The following is a 21,052-nucleotide window of genomic DNA, read 5'->3' on the forward strand; positions in this document are numbered from 1 at the left end:
TCACAAGTGGTGCTCCAGCACCTGCCCTCTACCTTGTGTGTGAAAATGACCCTTTCTGCTGGAGCCCATTTTTTTGTCTTCATTCATCAATATTTTAAAATGTAACAACAACAAAAAGACTTTTTGTTATCAATTGCATAGCATTTGTTTGAGTTTCTGTGAGAGTTGTGTCCCCATCATCTTGCCACTCCCTCCTCCACTTAGCTTTCATGTAGCAATCATGAGGCAAAGCAGCTGCAGTGGCTCAGACAGACAGGTAATGACAGCATTTGTCATAGTTTGGTGCAAAATGTCTAATATAGCGCCACTAAAAAAACATTACAGAGCTTGTACTACTGGCCCGACGTTTCCTAAAGACACACAAAAGGGGGAGTGGGATTCAAGCATCACGCCTGCTGAAAACACTGCTGGCACAACGTGTAGCCTACAAGGTTTTGTACTAAGGAAATTCGTGATTTTGAAGTCTCTTCTAGCGGTTTTTTATTTTTTGTGTCAAATTGTCATGTTTAATGACGAGAGAGGGGGGAGATACAGAAAGACAGCTGCAGACAGAATTTAAAGTTCACTTGTTCAGTTTTATTTCATTTAAAATAATTGTGCTGGCTTGAAACCGGCGGCACGGTGTCCGACTGGTTAGAGCGTCAGCCTCACAGTTCTGAGGACCCGGGTTCAATCCCCGGCCCCGCCTGTGTGGAGTTTGCATGTTCTCCCCGTCCCTGCGTGGGTTTTCTCCGGGTACTCCGGTTTCCTCCCACATCCCAAAAACATACATGAATTGGAGACTCTAAATTGCCCGTAGGCATGACTGTGAGTGCGAATGGTTGTTTGTTCCTATGTGCCCTGCGATTGGCTGGCAACCAGTTCAGGGTGTACCCCGCCTCCTGCCCGATGACAGCTGGGATGGGCTCCAGCACGCCCGCGACCCTAGTGAGGAGAAGCGGCTCAGAAAATGGATGGATGGATGGATGGATGGCTTGAAACCCTGAATGAAAAAAAAAAAAGCATGTCCATTAACATTCGCAGTAGAATGTCAAGTTTTTTCGACTACAGCATCCTGGCCAAAACCTTTGTTCTGTGAGAGACATACTGTATGTTAACTGTTACATAAAAACATAAAAATATGATTTTGGTAATTACCAATTATGTTAATTTAGCGCACATCCTTACAATGTTTGTTGATCTCATAACTTTTGTTAAGCTCTTTATGTACACGATAAACTCTACATAACATTTTCTGATAACTCCAGCGAGTTTAATCTTGATGTTTAAGAGACAACACAGTTTATTGCAATATCACATCTGTCCTTTTGTACATGTTTGGACTGTACAGTATTTCTAATGAACTCTAATGGTGTTTCGTACCGACACGTAAAACAGTCTCAGTTATAGCAGCACAGAGACAAGACAAAGACATTGGCTGGTAAGGGTATGCAGATACTCACGCATCCGTCAAATAAATAACTGGGGGTTGTGGCCATGAAGGCATAATAAAGGCAGTCAAGGGAAATGCATTTGGGTTGTAAATATCAGCTCGTTATCGCTCTGCTGCCTCGTTTGGCACTGTGTGTGCGTGTGACTTTGTCTAACGGAGATCTTTAGGTCATTACAGTTGCAAATGTGTCATTAGCTCCATAGGAAACAGGACAAAAAAAATATATATATATATATATATATTATTATTTATATATATATATAAAACAAAAAAACAGCATCAAACTTTTGCATCCATAAATAAATGTGCGTCTGACAAAGACAGATACCAAATAGAAATAGATTAAGAGCGCAAACAAATTTGCCAGTGCAAATGGAATTGCTTCTATTCATTACAGTGTCCAGGCTAGGATGCTAATTATGGATTAAGATAATTAAATGCCTAATTGGGCTTGATAAACACTTATATATTGCATGCTAAATTGTTACAACAAGGCCCAGAAGCAATTAGGGAGTTGTCAGAATTCAACAAACGTCATCTAGTTTAATCTTTTTGATACGATTTGGCAGCAGCGCCTAAATATGAATTTTTAACGTTTTTATTCCGATCGTATTAACAAAACCAACAAAACAAATCCTTCAGGAAATGTGACTATTGGGTAAATAGACACTGTCGCAGTCTAACCACAAGTAATTTCCATACTTCCTTCCCACACAAAACTCTGCAAAGTCAAGCATATTCAATTTAATTTCAATTTGGAATAAGCAAACATTGCACCTTGAAGGTGCAGTGTCATCACAGGTGAAAAGCTGGGTGATTTTTTTTTTAGACTCTCTAAGATTACTTTTATTCCACACATTCACAATACATTCAAAGTATAAGAAAACTTGGTTTTTATCACTTGAAGAACAAGAACCAGAGACGGTAATGCTTGCTTGTATCACCAATCACATTGATTATTGTAATGCCTGCTTTCTGGTCTTCCTATTAAAAAAATAATGATAAAAAATTAGTCGTATTGCAGGTTTACAAATACTACAGAATTCAGGAGCATTTGTCCTGAGACAAGAATGCCGAGCACATTACACTTGGGCTGCAACCAATGATTAGATAAAAATTATTTTATTTTGACAGTGTAGAAAATGCACAAATATAAATTGATTATGATTCAGTTTCTCATTTGGTCAGTAACATGTCAGAAAATGGGCAAAAAATGGTGATCATTGTTTTGCAAAGTAAAAGCAGATGTTTGCAAATGTCTTATTTTGCAAATGTCTTATTTTGATTAAACAGAGATTGAGTTAATCTGTCTGCTTTCATGGAAGACTTTACAGAAATTGGAGAAAATTTACTGTTGAGAGGCTGAAATTCTGAGGATTTGGGCAATTTTAAGTTAAACAAGGTCTCTAAACAATTAATGGATTATCAAAATACTTTTCGATTAATTTGATACTCGATTAGTTTTCGATTAATGGACTAATTGTACAACCGCTAGATTACACTGATTTTAAAATCATGCATTGGTTCCTGTAGTGTTTCAGGTTTGATTTCAAGGCTCTTTTACTAGTTTTTAAATGTTTTAGTGGTCTTGGGCCTTTTTATCTTTCAGAGCTGCTTTCACCCAAACCTCGCAGGCCCTGAGGTACTCCAGCCCTGAGGTACTCCAGCTCTGGCCTTATAGTTTGTGGAATAGCCCGCCGGCGCATCTCAAGGCTCAGGACCCACCTTTTTTAATTTAGCTTTTAACTAATATCTATTTTGTTTTATCTATTCATTTAGACTTGAATTTTATTTTCATTGTTTATTATTTATTGTATTTTATCTTCATGCTGTTATGTTTTAATAATTTTTTTTTTTAAATTGTTTTATATTTTTTTGTGTCATTTTACTATCGTCAATGTTTTCTCTGAGCCACATTTTTATCTATATATTGTATAGCTATTGTCAACAAATTCTCCCTTAATTTACCTATGTATTTATTCCCCTCTCTACAGTAGAGCTTTTCTCAGTAGACATTAATATATTTGACCAGAGAGAATCTGATAACACCACTTTTGTTGCTCCTGGACTATTTGTTCTCACCGCTTCTCAGATTTATTATGCATGCAGAGCTTTGTTTCATCCTCTTTTTTATTTAGTTCTGCCAGTTTGCTTGAGAACATGATCGCAATTAGTAAAAAGTGAAAGCGAGCAATTCCAGCATCCTCGTAATGTCAGATTTGCCACCGCTGCCAAAGTGTTTCAAGAGGCACATTTACCTTTTATACATGACCAAACACTCACTCATCAACTTACTAATGAAAGACAGCAGCAGAGGAGAATAAACTTTTGTTGCAAGTGTAAATATTCGCAATGCATTTACTACTAGTATTTTTTTTTTTAAAGAAAAGAGAATCCATAAACAAAGGTAATGAAGATGTATGAAGGTGGTAAAAAAGGAGGATACATTCTACTTTGCACACTTTCAATCTGCTGCAGAACCAGAGGTCTCTCATGGGATCTTTTTCATGAATATATTGTATATCATTAGTTTGCAATGCGCACATAGTCTAAATAGCAGACAGGCCATGTGTGAAACACTTTAAGCGTGACTTTCTTGCTGTAACAGATTAAATTACGTCCTTCCAGTTTTGCTTGATAAGTCTCCTATTTGTGGCATGGCTGCAGCTATAAGCAAACATGACACCAAAGTGACAACGAGAAACACATTGAGATCATTCAGGCCCGTGGACATTAGTTGTGCATTTTCCACTTCAAATCGAGCTGACAGATGTGTGAGACTGCGCCCGCAGAAGCGTGCGCTGAATGTTGCATTTGCATAAGGCTCTCGGTGCATGACAGTAAAGGAGAAATCATGTTTAAGGTACAAAATTTAGCGCGTCAAGTAGCAACATGGCAAGTTGTGACTTTTCCCATGAGCATCCGACCGACCTCTCTACAGATAATTACACAATTACGCTGTATTAGGTTGTGTGAAGCCAAACAGGGGACAAATACACACATGCAGTCCTCTCAATCTCATCACAGAGGCAGCACTCAAAGAAAGGCCGTTCTGGCTGATTGGATCATTTCCTGGTCATAGCTTTAGGTCTGCAAGAAAGATCGATAAAACACAAAGACACACACACACGCAGGATCAATGTATATTACTTACCTTTCTGTGAAGAATTCTGTCAGCCTACTCGCCCACTCTGAGTGCAAACAATCAACACTATATGGACAAAAGTATTGAGACGCACCTTTTAATCAAGTTGGCTTCAGCAAGGAAGCATATTTGCTAGCTTAAATTTAAGGGAAAATGGACATTTTAAACCATGTGAGTTTTCTCATTCAATGACAAAATGTATAACGAAATAAGAATCATTAAAAAAAAGTTTTGTAATGCACTATACCAATTTTATAGGGTTAAAAGTATTCTCATAACTGCCCCAACTAGGTCCCTACAATCAATAGGGCCCTACAAAGGTTAATTATTCGAATAATCCCTAACCACTGTTCCATGGCACATTAGTGTGTCGTGAAAGAGTCACTTAATTGTTCCGAAAATGATGATTTATTTACAACAAATAATTTATCTTTGTGCATCTATCGATGCCAGTGACAGGCAGAACAAGGAAATGCTTCTTCCGCAGGTCGATAATTAATTATCCTGTGTATTTCACTATACGGGTATATCAGAGCCATCTCCACCTCAGAATTCAAAAAAACAAACAAATACAAAAAAAAAAAAACATTTAAGGCTACAAACTACAAGTTTTCCCCTTCGGAGTAATTACCCTGGAGTTTATAACACTTTCCCAGCATTCTCTGTCACATCTTCATGCACTCCTCGTAGCATTCTTCCAGGATCCTCCACAGGTCCATCGTTACGGCCATCTTGATGTCGTCCATATCTTCAAAACAAGACCCGTTGATGACCTCCCTGAGCTTGGGAAAGAGGAAAAATGAAAATAAAATGTACTACGCCAATGTAATTATCGGCCAGGAAGTGTCAGATGCTCAGAGCATTGTGTACATCGAGTACTGTACAACACGCGCCGGAAGTAAACAAGGACGTGGCCGGACGACTTCATTCATTCCAGCTCCTGTCAGAAGAAGATACGCGAGTTCATTCGCTTCCAACCGAATGCAAAGGTTTGAATTCGGTAATCTTTTTTTCATTGGAATTTGCGAATTGATTCAAATAGCGAATACATTCTTCCTAGCTCTAGTAATGAAGTAATGAAGTAATGAATCAATCCAGTTGGCGAAAAGCAAGCGAGCAACATTCATAAAGGCGTGATTGGATGAATCTGGTGCGGAGGAACTTGAACACAATCCTGAACTCAACCCAACACACACTAACTTAGTCAGACCCTCAAGTCTAATAGGGTCAAAATCTTGTAAGAGGACTTCCATATGTGTCCCAATACAACTGTCCACATAGTGTACCAGCAGATAGAACAAGCCATTTTGTTCATCTTCTTCTTAATTAAAATCACCTTCATATGCACATCAGGGATCATTAGTCTCAATGGTAATAATACAGTAATGTTGGAGCTGTGATCTAGACTGTCACTGTATGACCCTGCCTCGCTTCATCGAGAAGGCGTTAGACAGAAGGAGAAAAAGGGCAAATGGGGGGCTATAAAAGGGGGGTAACGAGTACGCCGAGTGGATGGAGTTGGGAAAAAGAAGTATAGAAAGAAGTGACAAGCTCAAATTAAATTCCCATCATGTCAGTGTAGAACAGAATTCAATAGTGTTTATTGGCAGACCCTAGCCTGGGGGAAATTACATTCTGAAGCGGAGCATGGAATGAATGCGTGCGCTCACACACACACACACACATACCTTTTGGACACACAAGCACACACACATACATCTACTGTGCACAATCTCGCATATGTTCAGTCCAAGTGGGGTGGGAGGGGGGGGGGGAATAATCCAGTGGCAGATGTGAGTATGCAGACTTGTGATGTCTCCCCTGACGTCCACGTGCCATTTGTGTACTGTCTGTCCTTGTTCAGCACACACATCTGTTGTGGATTTCTTTCTTTGATTCTCTTCTTTGCACAAAAACATTAACCGCACGCATGCATGTTCACACAAAAGTTCAAGTGGTGCATTATGGAAGATCCATACTGCTGTTTTATTTTTCTCGATTGCCATTTTCTCAGCAGAGTTGACTTTGATGCAACTGAAAGTCTTGTACAAACAAAATACAAAATCGAAAAAAAACACAGAATTACACTTTTGCCTCATCTAATATTTTCTGGGTCACACGGAATAGGAGAAAAACAGAAATATGTGAAATAAAGTCCTAATTTTGTGAAGGAAAAATTGAATAATAATATTTGTTATAATGAGACTGAACTTTATTACGATAACAAAGTGGGAAAGCTCAGCTCAGAATTCTTACAGTCCCCTGTTAAAACGTACAATTTTATAGTCTCCATCCATATATTTTCTATACCAATTGACGGTGGGGCGAAAGGCAGACTACATACTGGACAAGTCGTCAGACAATCACAAGCACCTACTGCATGGAGGCAACCTCTTACACTCATTACAACAACGTTTACACAGCCACAGAGTTGTAACGGAGGCTGTGCTGCCTCTATGCAAATCAAGCAAGTGAACCACTACACCATCAAAGAGAGAAAATAAGACCTCCTTTCCGTTCAAGATCATTCACGCTTTGATTATTACAACAAAGCTTCGTCTCCATTCTCGGCTGTGTCGTGACTTTTCTTTTTGTGGAACCAACGCGAATGGTAAAAGGCAGACGTAGCAGAGCAGCCAGCCATCACAAATCATGTTGACATTGTTTGTTTAGAAGCGCAGCGAGATCCACATCACATTAACAAGTCAAACTTGTGTAGCGACAAGTGCCCGAATCAGATGATGGCGTATTGACACTGTGCCGTGGGATTTACAATGCAATATGTTCTTTCTTATCCCTCATTGGAGGGTGTCACCAGGTACAAGTCACCATCTACTTGTACCCGATGCATTTGTTTAACCTCAAGCCAATGCTACAGCAAAGTACTTCAATGGAACGCATGTGGGGGGGCTATTACCAGGAATGTCTCCGGGATGCAGATTTCCTGTAAATGGCTAACACTCTGCTCCAAGCCTTTATGTTACTGTCACTTTATTGCATCCATCTCGCTTCTCGTCGTCGCTCTCCGTTGTTCTTTCCAACAGTTTTGTGTGTTCCACAGGAGCGTGCCGAGCGAGCGTTGGGCTGCTCAGTGGAGGATCTGAAGTCTCTTTTCTACTGCGAGCTATGTGACAAGCAGTATCTGCGCCACCAGGAATTTGACAACCACATCAACTCCTACGACCACGCACACAAACAGGTACATGACGGAACGCCGCTGTTTGTGGCACGTAAAACACAAAAGAAGAAATTTCTGACGATGAGCCCCCGTTGTGGAATTATGTGTTAACGCTAAGGTGTTTTTCATGCCTTCTTGGAGAGTGCTGCAATTCATCCTCTCTTTTATAAGCACACACAGATATCAGATTCCAATTTCAATCAGTAGAAACTCATATGAAAATCAGAGAGCTGAGAAATAATGAAGGGCAATTAATATTTGATGTGAACAGGAGGAATAGACTCTGGTACTTAGACCCCAGCAGGAAGCACATGGCCTTGGGACAACATCTTATGAGTTCTGAAAGTGACGGAGCAATGACAACGGTGGTGAAGAATGAGCTTCCAAGCACAGATTTACAGTATATGCATGTGCTTTAGAAGGACAGACATTTGCATTGGTGGAGGAGTGGAGGCGGGTCAAAACTCCGCCAATGCTTGGAAGACAGAGCGGAAGAACACTTTAAGTGCTTGTGAATAAATTTGCACTTGATCTTATGTTACAAATTTGAAAGCTTAAATCTTAATTGCTTAAAGTATGGGAAAAGATCTTCTGGACTTGTATGTGGGAGGGGAATGAAATGAAATGAGGGCATTTATACCTTGTTCAAGTACAACTTTTGCAAAACTAAATAAATACTGTAAGTCCAATGAAGTAACGCATACGTAATTCCCTCCCTGAAAAAATCATGGTCTAATTTCTCCCAGAGTGACCCACTGCTAGCCAACTAGCTAGTTTGGTAACAAACAAACAAATGCTTGCAATATCTCAACGTTATGTTTCATTACATATGACAATTTGAAATCCTGGTACAGATCCTGGTACAAGAATCATGCAAGTTGACAAACATAATTTGTTTTTGCGGGCCACATACAGTATGTGGCCGGCCAGATCTGGCCCCAGGGCCTTGAGTTTGACACCCAAGTCCCAGAGCCGAGATTCAAACCCAGGACCTCCAAACTGTGAGGCTTACATTTTAATCACTAGGTCACCATGCTACCTATTACCACTATACTAACAACAATTAGACTAACTGACCAACTAACACATTTTTTGTATTAATTTACAATTATAACACTGAACAAATGTTAATTATTATTCATGCTACTTTAGAGAACCATTTTATAACTGTCGTTCTCTTTTTTCATTTTATTTTCCCTTTGTATTTCCTCTGAACGAACAACTGTGAATCACACACACACACACACACAATAAAACAACAACAAAAACTATTAGTCATGACTCAAGTATGATTGTATTGTTCCAGTTTAGAAAAGATGAGGCCAATGGAGCGTTAAGAAAAGGCCCAGCAGCAGGTTCCCTCCTGTGCTTTGCTTTCATTCCCATTTTTATACGCAAGCTCCACTTTGGACTAAAAAGCTGAAAGTTTTCGCTGTTCGCAGACTCTCCTTCAGCTTTGTGTTGTCATGCCAAGTCGTACAACAATCACACAGGCGCCCAATCCGGCGCACACGCAGGCCAGGGCGACTCCTGCTTCCAGACGCCCACACCCGGGCCATGAAATGAACATTAAATAAGACTGCCGCACTGTCATTGTTCTTTGAAAATGAATTGAAGCAACTGCAGGCCAATGTTAATGCTTTGTTTTAGCCAGCGGCGGGCACATGAAACAAGCTGCATGAGGCACTGAGCTGACAGTAGCCACTGGCACTGGCACTGGGAGAACACACACACACGTGCACACACAGTGGCATGCACGCTCATTGCAGAGCAAGGAGGTAGCAGATGAAATTCCCGCTGAAGACAGCTTCCCTGCAGGAGTATTGGCTTTGGAGAACGGAACCTGGTTGCATTTACTGTGTCTCCTAACCCTTCCCCATCGATCCGGGATTAAACATGTCCGCAAAGAGCCCTTATCAGCGTTTACCGCTGATGACTGAAATTGCTCGTCACGACAAAAACGCGCTCATTTAAATAAAGCGCAATCAAGACATTTGCATGGAAGTATCCCTCACGACACGTGGCGCAGCTGAAGGAATATCGATGCGCGGGGATTGAGCTTGACGGCGCGCGGCGAGACGGACATGTTGGGAAAGCGAGGGGGCCGTGACATCAGCTTTAAAGGGGGAAAGAGTGCAACTGCAAATTGGTCGCTAAATATAGATACCAATGACATTTATTTTTACGAGAGAACAATAACCTGGTGCTGTGGTTTCAACAGGAAGCAGCGTCTTCGTTATATTCCTTCTGGCTCTCATCACCCTGATCTCGTCCTTCCTCCACTTTCTTTCTTTCTTTCTTTCTTTCCTGTCCGCTCCGGTTCATTATGTATGCCCCCGTGCTTGAATATATTGACTATTACTCAGATCTGCCATCAAAGATCCTCAAAGCTTGACAGCCCTGAAATCAAACACGCGCACGCTAGTATTAATCGCGCAACCAGCTGGCTCCGTGTCCATCCACTGGACACCAGTACGATTAAATCGAAGATGTGAATATATTATTTTGATTGACTCTGTTAGAGAAATATTGATTCACTCCATCAAACATGGTTGGCTTGTTAGTTAGCGGGACCTTTGCTTAAATGCACCGCAAATTTCCATAAAATTTTCTTGAGGGATTGCGCAAGAATCCTTTAAATGTACTATACATGCAAATCAAGATAAACATGCAGACGCATGGCTTTATTTTAATTGTTTATCAGTTGAGTCAAAAGCGACCTGTTCCCCCCACCCCAGAATGCAAATGGTAGAGTCCTGTTTGTCTAATCGGAACGTGTTCCATCGTTCTCGATGAGCCAAACCAACGTGAGAGGAATTCATTTTGTATTTGTTGCTGTTCAAGACAAGCTCCCTCCCGCCCAACCTCAGAATTTCAGATGGTAGTTCCGTCGTTATCCAGCCAATATGTTTGGGTTTGGCAGGTGATGCAAAGTTTTGGACGCGTGTTGTCACTCAGCTATTTTTTCTGAGATGAGTGAGCGTGTAGCAACCACAAAGTGAGCAGGTAGTTGAATATGAATTGGCGTAACTACACTACCAGTCTAAAGTTTATTTATTATTATTTTTTTTTAAATTCAAGTAGTTAAAGTCCAATGAATTGCTTGAAATGGTACGAACTAAGAGAAGCTGTGAATTTCCAGAGGTTGAAAAACTAGGCAAGGTTATCCAAAAGTGAAAAAGAATGTACATTTCTGAATTATACACAAAGGCGCAGTTTCCAGGCTTTAACTTTCAATTGGACAAACGAGTGAAAGCAACACAACTTACAAGTGGCACACAGTCATGGGAACTTCCACAAAAGAGTTCAGAAGAACCTTCGGAATAATATTTGATTTCCATTTTAGAGATAATGCCACAAGTGTGTTCTGCTGTTATATCTGCCCAAGGTGGCTACTTGAATGAGTCAAAGGTTTGACTGATTGATTTGATTCCACAAATTATTTCTTTTGTAACTTGAATTTTTTTTTCCTTTTTTTTGTTCTGTGCTTTCATTTCAGACTAAAATGAGCAATTGAATTGCATACATTTCATTGTTAAAAGAATGTTTTCTTTAAATGGGAAAATTGGGGCAATTCTAAAGATTTTGACCGGTAGTGTACATCACACCGTCGGCGATTTCAAATCCACGCGTTTTGCAAACGATTTGGTGTTCAGAGGCGATTGCATTCAATCAACAAACTGCATAGACGTCAAACCTAACCTACGTCACAGACTCTTTTTGTTTTTTGTTTAGTTGGTTTGTAGTTTTATGTCATGCATAAAACAGTGGAAACATTTTTATTTAGGTGGAAGGGGACCTATAAATTGTCTGATACATGTCTGATAAATGTACAAATTTATTTTTGAAGTGTAGAGCAATTTTATTCTCAATGGAATGATACATCGTGTCCACTGTCAACCTTACTGTCATATTCAAGGAACCAGGAAGTAGCCTGTTAACAAATACATGTAAACAAATGATTGCTGTAGTAAATCGGTATAATTTTTTGGATACAGCTCTTGTATTGAATCTTACTAGCTGGGTACAGGTGTATCGAATGTTTTGGCTGCTGCGTGTATATTTAAGCGACACAACCCACAAGTGCTTCTGCATTAGCGTCCTCAGTGAGCTGATAGCAGGATGGTAAGCATCAAATGATAATGTAAAAAGACAAGCACTTGTGTAAGACTCAGCACAGATTAACCTGACGTCTGTCATCTTCTGCGTTAGATCTAAGTGTGAAAGAGTGAGTGTATAAATAGATCCAATGTCTGAGGGGGTAATCTGATGTGTGCATGCAAGTGTGCGTGTTACATTCTGGATGATAGGTGGGAATGACTAACATCATATGAAAAACCTTTTTAAAAAAAGGAGAGAGCATCATAATCATATTGAAAGGTATGCTGTAGAACAAATGCAATAATATGTCACATAAACACCAAATTGTGAATGTTAAAGGCAACAGTGGATTTCAGTGTGTTTGAAAGAAACTAGAAAGAGATGGGAGGGATGTCGGTGCACAATGCCGCAGCTATTCCCAAACTCCCGAGTCCCTCCTTAGCCTTTAGATGCAGACAGGCAGACAAAGACAGGCGCACTAACATGCACATGCACACACCTGCCAAGCGTGGATAAAGTAGGGATTACAGTATGTCAGAAAAGGAAAATCGGAAAAGAGCGGCGTGAATCCCTGAGAGAATCGGCGCAACTACAGCAACAGATACATTTCGCATACATAAACACATGTACAATAAACACGGCTAATTGTTATTTTTCACAGCACTGTGATGAGTTCAAGGGGTGGGCCTTGAATACACCACAGTGGCACTAAATCAAGGGTGTCAAACTCATTTTTGTCGCGGGCCACACCGTAGTTATGGTTTCCCTTAGAGGGCCATTAAGACTGTGAAACAATATAATACAATATAAATGGCTGATCATATCATTACATACAGTATACACACACAAAAAATTATGGATAAATAGATTCAAAATACAAAGTCAAGGAAAACAGTTCACATTTGTTTAACTATTGTTTTTTTTTTGTTTTTTTTTAAAAGTTGTTTGGTAAAAAAAAATAAAAAATGCATTCTCTCAATGTTATTAAAAGTGAATACAATTTGCAGTTTTGGAACAGATTTTAGTAAGAAACATGAAGTACACGCACATGATTTGCTTAATTTATAATGATTTTCCAAATAAAAAGATGTGGTGGTCCGCATCTGGCCCCCAGGCCTTGAGTTTGACACATGCTTTAAATGGACAATGTCTGTTTTAATGCATACAGTTCAAGAATTTACAGTGTACAAATAAAATACATCATCATGTATTATCATGTACTATCATATGATAAAGTTTTACACTCCATTGGAATGAATGGAAAAATGTGTAAATTAATGAACATTTTGGTAAATTAACTCAAAATTGGGGGTTTATTTTAACATTAAAAAAAAAATTAAAAAGCATGAACATTTTGGTTCGTTATAAGCACACTAAATTTAATTTTATAAATGACAATATTGACTCGACTTGTGATGAGAACTTTAATCATTTGACTTAATCGAGTCATCGAACAACAGCAGGCAAAAAAAAAATGACATCGCATAAACTACTAACAAAGGACTGCGGGAATCAATGGTTAAAAATGTTACGGAAATCCACAAGATTTAAGTTCCCAATTCCAAGCAAAACATTTAGCATTTCGAAAATGTCAATTCTTCCTATTAATTCCTGTATTTATTTTCCATGGTAACCCTCCACTCATCACGTAATGCTTTATCTTGCCTTTAAAGTGAAGTTTGAAATTTAAAAAAATAATAATAATTTTTTTTTGTCATACTGTCACAGCATAATGACTGTTTTATAATTATGTGTTAATAAAGGTTTTTTTTGTTTTTTTTTTCTTCTTGCAAACTCCCCTTTAATAGTGTATATCTCACATCGTTATTCTCAGCCAGTCTAGACAAAGCACCAAAGTAGATGGCAGTAGATCAAAAGTTGAGACTTTGTGACTGTAGTAGAATATACTGTCATAATTTTCACTCCTTGTGTTCAAAAGACACAGCATCATCCTTATAGTACGCCACTCAATAATCTCAACTGTGTCTATAATTGACTATTTGTTTGTTCGTTATTGTTTGCGCTCAAGCTGGGCATTGATCGAAAAGTGACTTTCGTCGAGACTGGATGGAAGTTAATTGGGCACATGTTTTGAAGAGGAACATCTGCAAACGCCAAGTACAGTTTGAAAATCAAATGAGTCACTCCCTCACCCCTTCCTTAATGTTTGTTTACTGCAGCGGCTGAAGGAACTCAAGCAGAGGGAGTTTGCTCGCAACGTGGCCTCGAAGTCATGGAAGGACCAGCGCAAGCAGGAGAAAGCTCTCAGACGCCTGCACCAGCGAGCACAGCTGCAGCAGGAACGCCAGCGGTGAGTGTGTTTATCTGTGTGTGTGTGTCTGTGTGTGTGCACGCATATGCGTTAAATAAGATCAGAACTCCACAGAGGTTAGAGTGCGTCACATCCATTCAATGTCTCTTATATTTGATGGATGCATCCGCTGATGTGGGAGCACTCAGTTGTCCTCGATGGGCCACAGGTGAAGTAAATATAACATGAGGATACTGGCTCTCTTACAAAGGTGTTTTAGGGCCGCAATGGAAAGAAAAAAAGAAATTATGCAAATAAAAGTTGTATTTTACAAGAAAATATCTGCAGGAAGTCATAATTTCACCATATAACAGTGGCCTTCGGTGTCTCAGTTAGTTTCTGGCTCATCTCCCCGTACAGATGCCTCTTTTTTCACTCAGGGAAGAAAACGTATGTTGATATTTATAATACACCATATATAAGACAATACATATTATAATTCATCAGTTCATAAAATAGTTGCACTTTGTATTATATATTGTTTTACGTAACCGTTACTTGCGGGCAAACCACACCCTGACTAACTGCTGTTATAGATACTTGCGCCTCTCTGCAGTTGAGTATATAGACACCCTTAGTCACTTACAAGAAAAAGATACATAGTAGACTACACACAAGAGAAACTAGGTAACTAATGTGCTTTTACAAATTCAATTGTCTGTTGTATCTTCCAACAGCAAAGTATTACGCAATATAAAAAATATATATATACATGAAAATATATAAAATAAATAATATATAAAATATTCATTATTAAACTTTACAGCTGAAATATTTATTAATTCTTTAGCTTTCTAGCGGACATAGCAACAAACCTATTCTGCCTCTTGTTGCTGGGCTGGGTATTATTCAAATAAATTTAATTAAACAATTAATCCACAGCTCTTTATTCACTATAAAATATGGTCAGAAGGAAACCACGCCATATCTACTGGGGAAATGTACGTGTCATCACCTAAAAGTTGCAATATTACGAGAAGAAAAACACTGACGTAGCATCTTCTCATCTTTGTGCACATGTAACACTGGGAATTTTAAAATAGTCCAGTTGAAATACGATTTATGAGAATAATTTTTGAAAGAAGATTTTTTTTTTTTCATTCTCCTGATTCAGTGAACCTGATTAAAATCAGAAACAGAATTTGCCAAGTATGTCAAAAACACAAGGAATTTGTCTCCGGTAGTTGCTCTAGAGCGACAACAGAATACATTTGAGACATAAAAACACATTCACAGAGCAATAAAATATTGCCAGTAATATGGTAAGGGGACAATTGTGCAAATGATGCCCTCTAGCAATTTAGAGCCGTTTGAAAAGAAAGTGTCAATTGTGCAAATGGTGCAGATATTTCACAAGCACATGAGTGGCCAGTATTGGTCAACAACTGATATGAAAGTAGTGCAGGGTGGCGAGACTACTACAGTGAGTGCACGAGTAATGTATAATTGACCCAACAGAGGTGTGAAAACAATCTCAAGAAAAAATTGGCAACATGTGACAAAGGAATTGTAAGTTAACTGTTTAAGAAGTTAACAGTTATCAGTAATGATCATTGAATAATCAGTAGTAATCGGTGTGTGATGTTCTCTCAGAGTGATTAAATGCAAACAAACTGAACATGTTGTGCATAAACTGTCATTGCAGGAGCCAAGGAAGGACTTACGAGCTACGGAGCACTGTCAGACTTGTGAGCCAGCAGCAAGACCGAGACACGGAGAACAAAGCCTGCAGCCCTGTGGACAAATTTGAACCCTTAAAAAACACACATAGGCCCCCAGCCAAACACGCCAGTACATTTCCACTGAGCAACCAGCGAGAAAATCCATGCCGGCCTCCCTCCCAAACACTGCTGGCCGCTCCAGCCGAGTCCCCGCTAATCACTCATCCAGAGGGCAATAAAGGTCCTGCTGCAGTCAATCAGCGGCCTCATGCGGGCTGCCAGATGCCTCTGGAGGGGCGGGGGCGAGCTGGGGGCAGACGTGGGGTGTCCTTCTGTTTCTCGCGCAGGGGGCCGAGGCTGGAGCCCTGCGCCTCAGTTTTCTCCGACCAGGAGGAGGAGGAGAGAAAGAGGCGGGAGCAAATGAGAGAGCGGATTAAGGGCATTTTGGAAGACATAGAAAGGGAAATTGAGGGTGTTGGTCAAAGCAATACAGGAGGAAATTGCACAGAGGATGCGGAAATAAGGGAGGACATAAAACATAATCAGAGCAGTGATTTAACACGCTCGGCATCACATGCGGCTAGCGGGATGGACATAAAGCAGCCATCAGGAGCAGGGGTCGGCGCGCACATGTCCGTTTTGGGTAAAGATGGCTCCACCTGTGTTCGATGGCCTGTCAGTTTGCTGAGGTTCACTGAGTGTGAGCCTTGCATCTCTTATAGCTGCAACCCCAACTCCACAAAGCAACCCAAAACAGTTGAACAACACGACGCACAGGATCAGCTATGTGATCTCCTGGATGAATCGAATCCATGCCAGTCAGCTATTCTTACACAAGACACTCATTACTGTTTACGAAAAGAGGCGAGTCTCGTGCATGAGCCGCAAAAAGATGAGGAGAATGTCAAGGCAGACGCACACCTGTTTGTCGAGAACAAAAACCTTTCATCGTCAGGGGAAGGATCAGAAGGGGCGTCTCGCATGCTAAGTATAGAGCAACGTGTGAGGGCGCACTCCTTTCCATTTGACCCCGCTCATAGTGACAGCTCTGACACAAACCCCCCGACTCCTCAGAGAGGCAGATTAGCAGGCACCGGGGGGATCGGGGAAAGAGCCATCTCAGCCCTAAACTGTGAATTAGAATCTGTCACTAAGCTTGGCACACGCAGGATATGCATCGGCCCGCCCAGGTGTGAGAGCGAGAGCGAAACCGTGTGCGAGCGTGCCAGCGATCCTCGTCCGCGAAGAGGTATATCACGCAGAAAGAGTAAACAGAGCAAAACGAAGCCCAAGTTGGGAATGAGAAAGAAGGGTGAAAAGCGAAAGGCCGCAAATAGGCGGCAATCGGTGAGGTGTAAATTGAGGAGTGTCGTCTCTGCAGTCTCCAATGTGAGCGCCAGGGGAGAAGAAACCGGAGGGAGTTGGGGAGAGAAAAGGGGACAACGGGAGACGGAGGCAAGAGGGAGGGTGTGGAAAGCTGAGGCCGAGCCAGTTTACGTCTCTGTCAGGAAGAGGACGCCTCGCAGGAGCCGCCACTCGGCATCCCAGGTCCTGCTAGGCGGAGAGCGGGGGGAACGCGGCAGCGCCTTCTCACAGTTTGCCAGACGCACGCCTGACGCAGAAAGGGAGACGTTTCCCCGGAGATCTCGCTGCTCCTTACGCGCTTTCTCGCCAGGATGTAACACAAAGCTGTTTTGGGAATCGGGTCACCATAGCAACCCCAGGAGTTTCATTGACTGCAGTTACCCTGACAACAGCTGTGGTGACAGCCCGGCAAGAAAGCGAAAACTCCTCCACGGGGACAGAAGATTCATTCACGGTAACAGAAGTAGTTTGAGACGCCACGAGGAGACAGAGAGAGGGAGGGTAAGAGGGACGCAGATAACTTCCAAAGACAGAGGTTTACTGTCAGAACAATGGGAGTGGACTGGGGAGAATGGAAGGCTGAATTCGGGATGGAGATGGCAAAACAAGACTATAGGGTGGGAATGGGGGACTAGGTCCAGCCCAAGTCCAAGCAGCAGGGAGATGACAAGCAGGCGAACAAACAAGGAAGATGTGGATTGGGACAAGTGGACATTGGGAAGCAGCGACAGCTGGGAAGAAAGGGAGACAGGCAGGTCCACTTCAGACTGTAGAACTGGTCCTGACGGCAGGTGGAGCCCCAGCTGGGGGAGGGGGTCTGCGGGGACAGGACGCTCAAACTTTAGGTATGAGGCTAGCCCTGAATGGTGGACGAGCAGGCGGACGTGCAGCCCGCCGAGGGCGTGGAACCCGTACGTGTCCAGCAGAAGTTACAGCCCACGCTCCTGCAGCCCGAGCAGCAGCAGCGTTTCTGAGCTCAGCTGGGAGTGGAGCAAGAGCAGCACCTGCTCAGGTACGACCTGCAGGCGGCTCCCATCCGAGGCGAAGACGCAAAGTGACCTTACCGTCAATGCTGGAGAATCTTCATCAGACCCCAACGCACATCACAGTGAGAGCAACACTTTTCAGCCTGAAGGGACCAAGTCACAGTTTGACAATGACCATGGACCTCCCGCCTTTAAGACCACAGACACAATCATCCCATGCCACAGTGATACCGTAGCACAAAAACCAGCTCGGACTTCGCTACTCCCGCTCATTGGGAAGCTCCCTGCAATCCAGAAAAAGGCGAGAAGGAGAAAAGAACAGTTGGAGAGGATTCAGAAGGAGCTTGGCGATGAGGAGGCAAGTCAGAAATTGATCGGTGGACATCCTTTGGGCTTGGCTGAGTCAAATCAAAGCGGCACGCCAAATCTGTGTCCAACTGAGATTAGGACTGACAATCAGGAGACAGGTAGAGGAGCAGCTCAGCCAATCAGCTTTAGCGCCGAGGAGATGGACAAGTATCGACTCCTGCAGGAACAGGCCAGAGAGCACATGCAGAAAGTTCTGGAACAGAGTGAAGAGAGTACAGATCCGCCCATGGAGATAAACTTCACTTGCAGCACGCAGATAGATGAGTGCGAGACTTTAGAGGACAGGTACATGCCTGCACCCTCACTCAAGCCTCCACAGAATCCTCACGCAATACAAACAGGTCACAACCACCAAGAAAGACTTCTACACATGAACCCGCAAGAGGATTTTACACAGCCGGTGGGTTTGGGTGTCCCCAACCTCCCTCCCCTTGCACTGACCCCCCCTTTGGCCAGCCTCCATCATTTCATTTTACAGCACTCGGCCTTCTCCGCAGTTCAATCCCCCGCCTCGCGCCACTCTACCGATGTCCACCCAGCTCAGCTAGCTCACTCTCTCCCCCACCGCCGGCCAAGCTTACCCGATTACCTTCACCCTTCTCCTGTCCCTCTCTCATCCCTCTTTCCCTCCATCCTCCTCGCTCACCACACCGTCCCGTTCCTCCTTCCTCCACCTCTTCCCCCAGTGTCCGCCTTCCAAACAAACCTTCTCACGCCTCTTTCCGCGCTAGCCCTGCAGCCTCCCAACAATCTGCGGCCTTTCATGGACAGGGTATGGCCGGCGAGGTTCCAACAAAAGGCCTTGTGACAGTCGCAGAGCTGCTGTCATGTTTATTAATTGTCCATCAGAAAAGAGATCAGGCTATTGGAAATGGGGTTGTACCTGTAATCGAATTAATTCAAGCTTCTCTCCACACACACAGTGAGTCCCCCATTGACCGTTTTTCAATTGAAAATGTGTTTCTCCATTAATCCCCCGCCGCGTGGCAGCCGACAGTGAGACAACTGACTTTGATCATTTACTTTCTCGATCAGTTGAGCTTACAATAAAGAGAAAGGTGCACCTGCTATTCAAAGACAAGCTGGGCTTGTGTCATGTGTCCTCTTTGGTGGTGGCCAGCTACCTTTTGAAGTGCAGCCTTCATGCCCCTGACAAAGAGGAGGGAGAGAATAACATTGCTCCATTTCACAGTGGTTGTAGTGGTAAAAGTATGATGTTCAACAATCAGAAATGAAGTTGTGGCACAAGCACTACTCTAACTTGTTCACGTGAGAATTTAGTAGGATTCTTTTGTTTAATCTCAATTAATGAGGGTATTGAAAATGCAGTGCCCTAACCCTAATCTATTTACCTATCTATATTTAAACAATCATAAAATGTATTATAATAGGTGCATTCAAAACTGTAAAGCAAATCAAACCAAGTTATGAATGCGGTAAATACTTAAACTTTAAGACACTAACCTACTAAATTCTCGTAAGAACATATTGCACGATAGGCCTACTGTATATGAGCAGCTGGATTTCAACAGATGTCACCTCTAAAAATTTGTTTTGTGTCTTTTTTTTTTTTGTATTTTGTAAATATTCGAACAGACCTTGTGTTTGAGTCATGGCAAGCAAGTGGATAAAAGCCCATTCATAATTCACTTCAAACACAGTATGGCCCGGGTGACGAGCCATACGTCACATTTCCCTTCCCACATGTGTTTATGAAAGACATTTGCTAAATTAAAAAGCATCTCCGAAAAATAACAATGCTTCCCGTTTTTTTTTTATTTGTGATGATGATGATTGTTAAGCGGTGTAAGTAAGAGTGCTCGTCAGCGCCACACTTGTTATATATGTCGGCTGCCTCAGGACATAAACTGTCACTGATTAAAATGATGAAATAATTTAACAAATAAAGTGGGTTTTATTTATTTAACTTGTGATCTAGTTTTAAAAAATCTGGTAAATAGGGGGGGAAACAATAGCAATTGGATAGCAGTTGACACAAAAGAGACTGACAGTGCTACGGCGATATTAAGTGAACAATTTGTTTACTGCGTGTAATATTTTGGTTACATGAATGGGATACATAGAAACTGAGCAGTGTTATCATTAATGATATGTTCTCATTAATGATACATTTTCATAAAGCTGTTATATTAGACCTCACGACAGTGGAAGATCTTAAGAGAAATGTCCTGAAGGTTGTACAATTCACAACTTCAGAACCAACATTTTCAGAAAAAAGAAAAATAGCCAGCATGCATCCTCAGGCGATTTGTTTTCTATTTTCATTCATTAGCTGAGTGACAATTAAGAATCTTAAAAAAAAGTGAGATAAGTGATCCGCAACTTTACAGTCAAGTGTTTCATTATCGTTACCTCTTAATATCCACTGTTATTTATTTTTGTTTTATTAATGACTGCCACTTAAAGCAATACGCTACAGTTAATGAAGGTTTTATGACCCTGGTAAGTGTCCCGGAATGGATTGTGTTTGACCGTCCATATTG

General features: G+C 41.6%; 1 protein-coding gene and 1 long non-coding RNA gene across 2 annotated transcripts in view; one reads left to right on the forward strand and one right to left on the reverse strand.

Moving 5' to 3' along the window:
* LOC133479939 (G patch domain-containing protein 8) overlaps positions 1-20,306 on the forward strand; it is a 47,783-nt gene extending 27,477 nt beyond the window's left edge. Inside the window, exons 2-4 of the mRNA XM_061777514.1 lie at positions 7,639-7,776; positions 14,037-14,167; positions 15,813-20,306. Of these exons, the coding sequence (XP_061633498.1) occupies positions 7,639-7,776; positions 14,037-14,167; positions 15,813-19,356 (3,813 nt within the window). The 3' untranslated portion in view covers positions 19,357-20,306. The remainder of the gene's footprint in view (positions 1-7,638; positions 7,777-14,036; positions 14,168-15,812) is intronic.
* LOC133479942 (uncharacterized) lies at positions 581-15,930 on the reverse strand. The gene is made up of 3 exons (XR_009789120.1): positions 15,832-15,930; positions 4,434-5,359; positions 581-982 (listed from the first exon to the last, which is right to left on the reverse strand). It is a non-coding gene; the product is annotated as an uncharacterized LOC133479942 (long non-coding RNA).
* Positions 20,307-21,052: the final 746 nt, after the last annotated feature.

The sequence above is a fragment of the Phyllopteryx taeniolatus genome, chromosome 6, assembly GCF_024500385.1.
Source record: "Phyllopteryx taeniolatus isolate TA_2022b chromosome 6, UOR_Ptae_1.2, whole genome shotgun sequence".
NCBI classification, from domain to species: domain Eukaryota; kingdom Metazoa; phylum Chordata; class Actinopteri; order Syngnathiformes; family Syngnathidae; genus Phyllopteryx; species Phyllopteryx taeniolatus.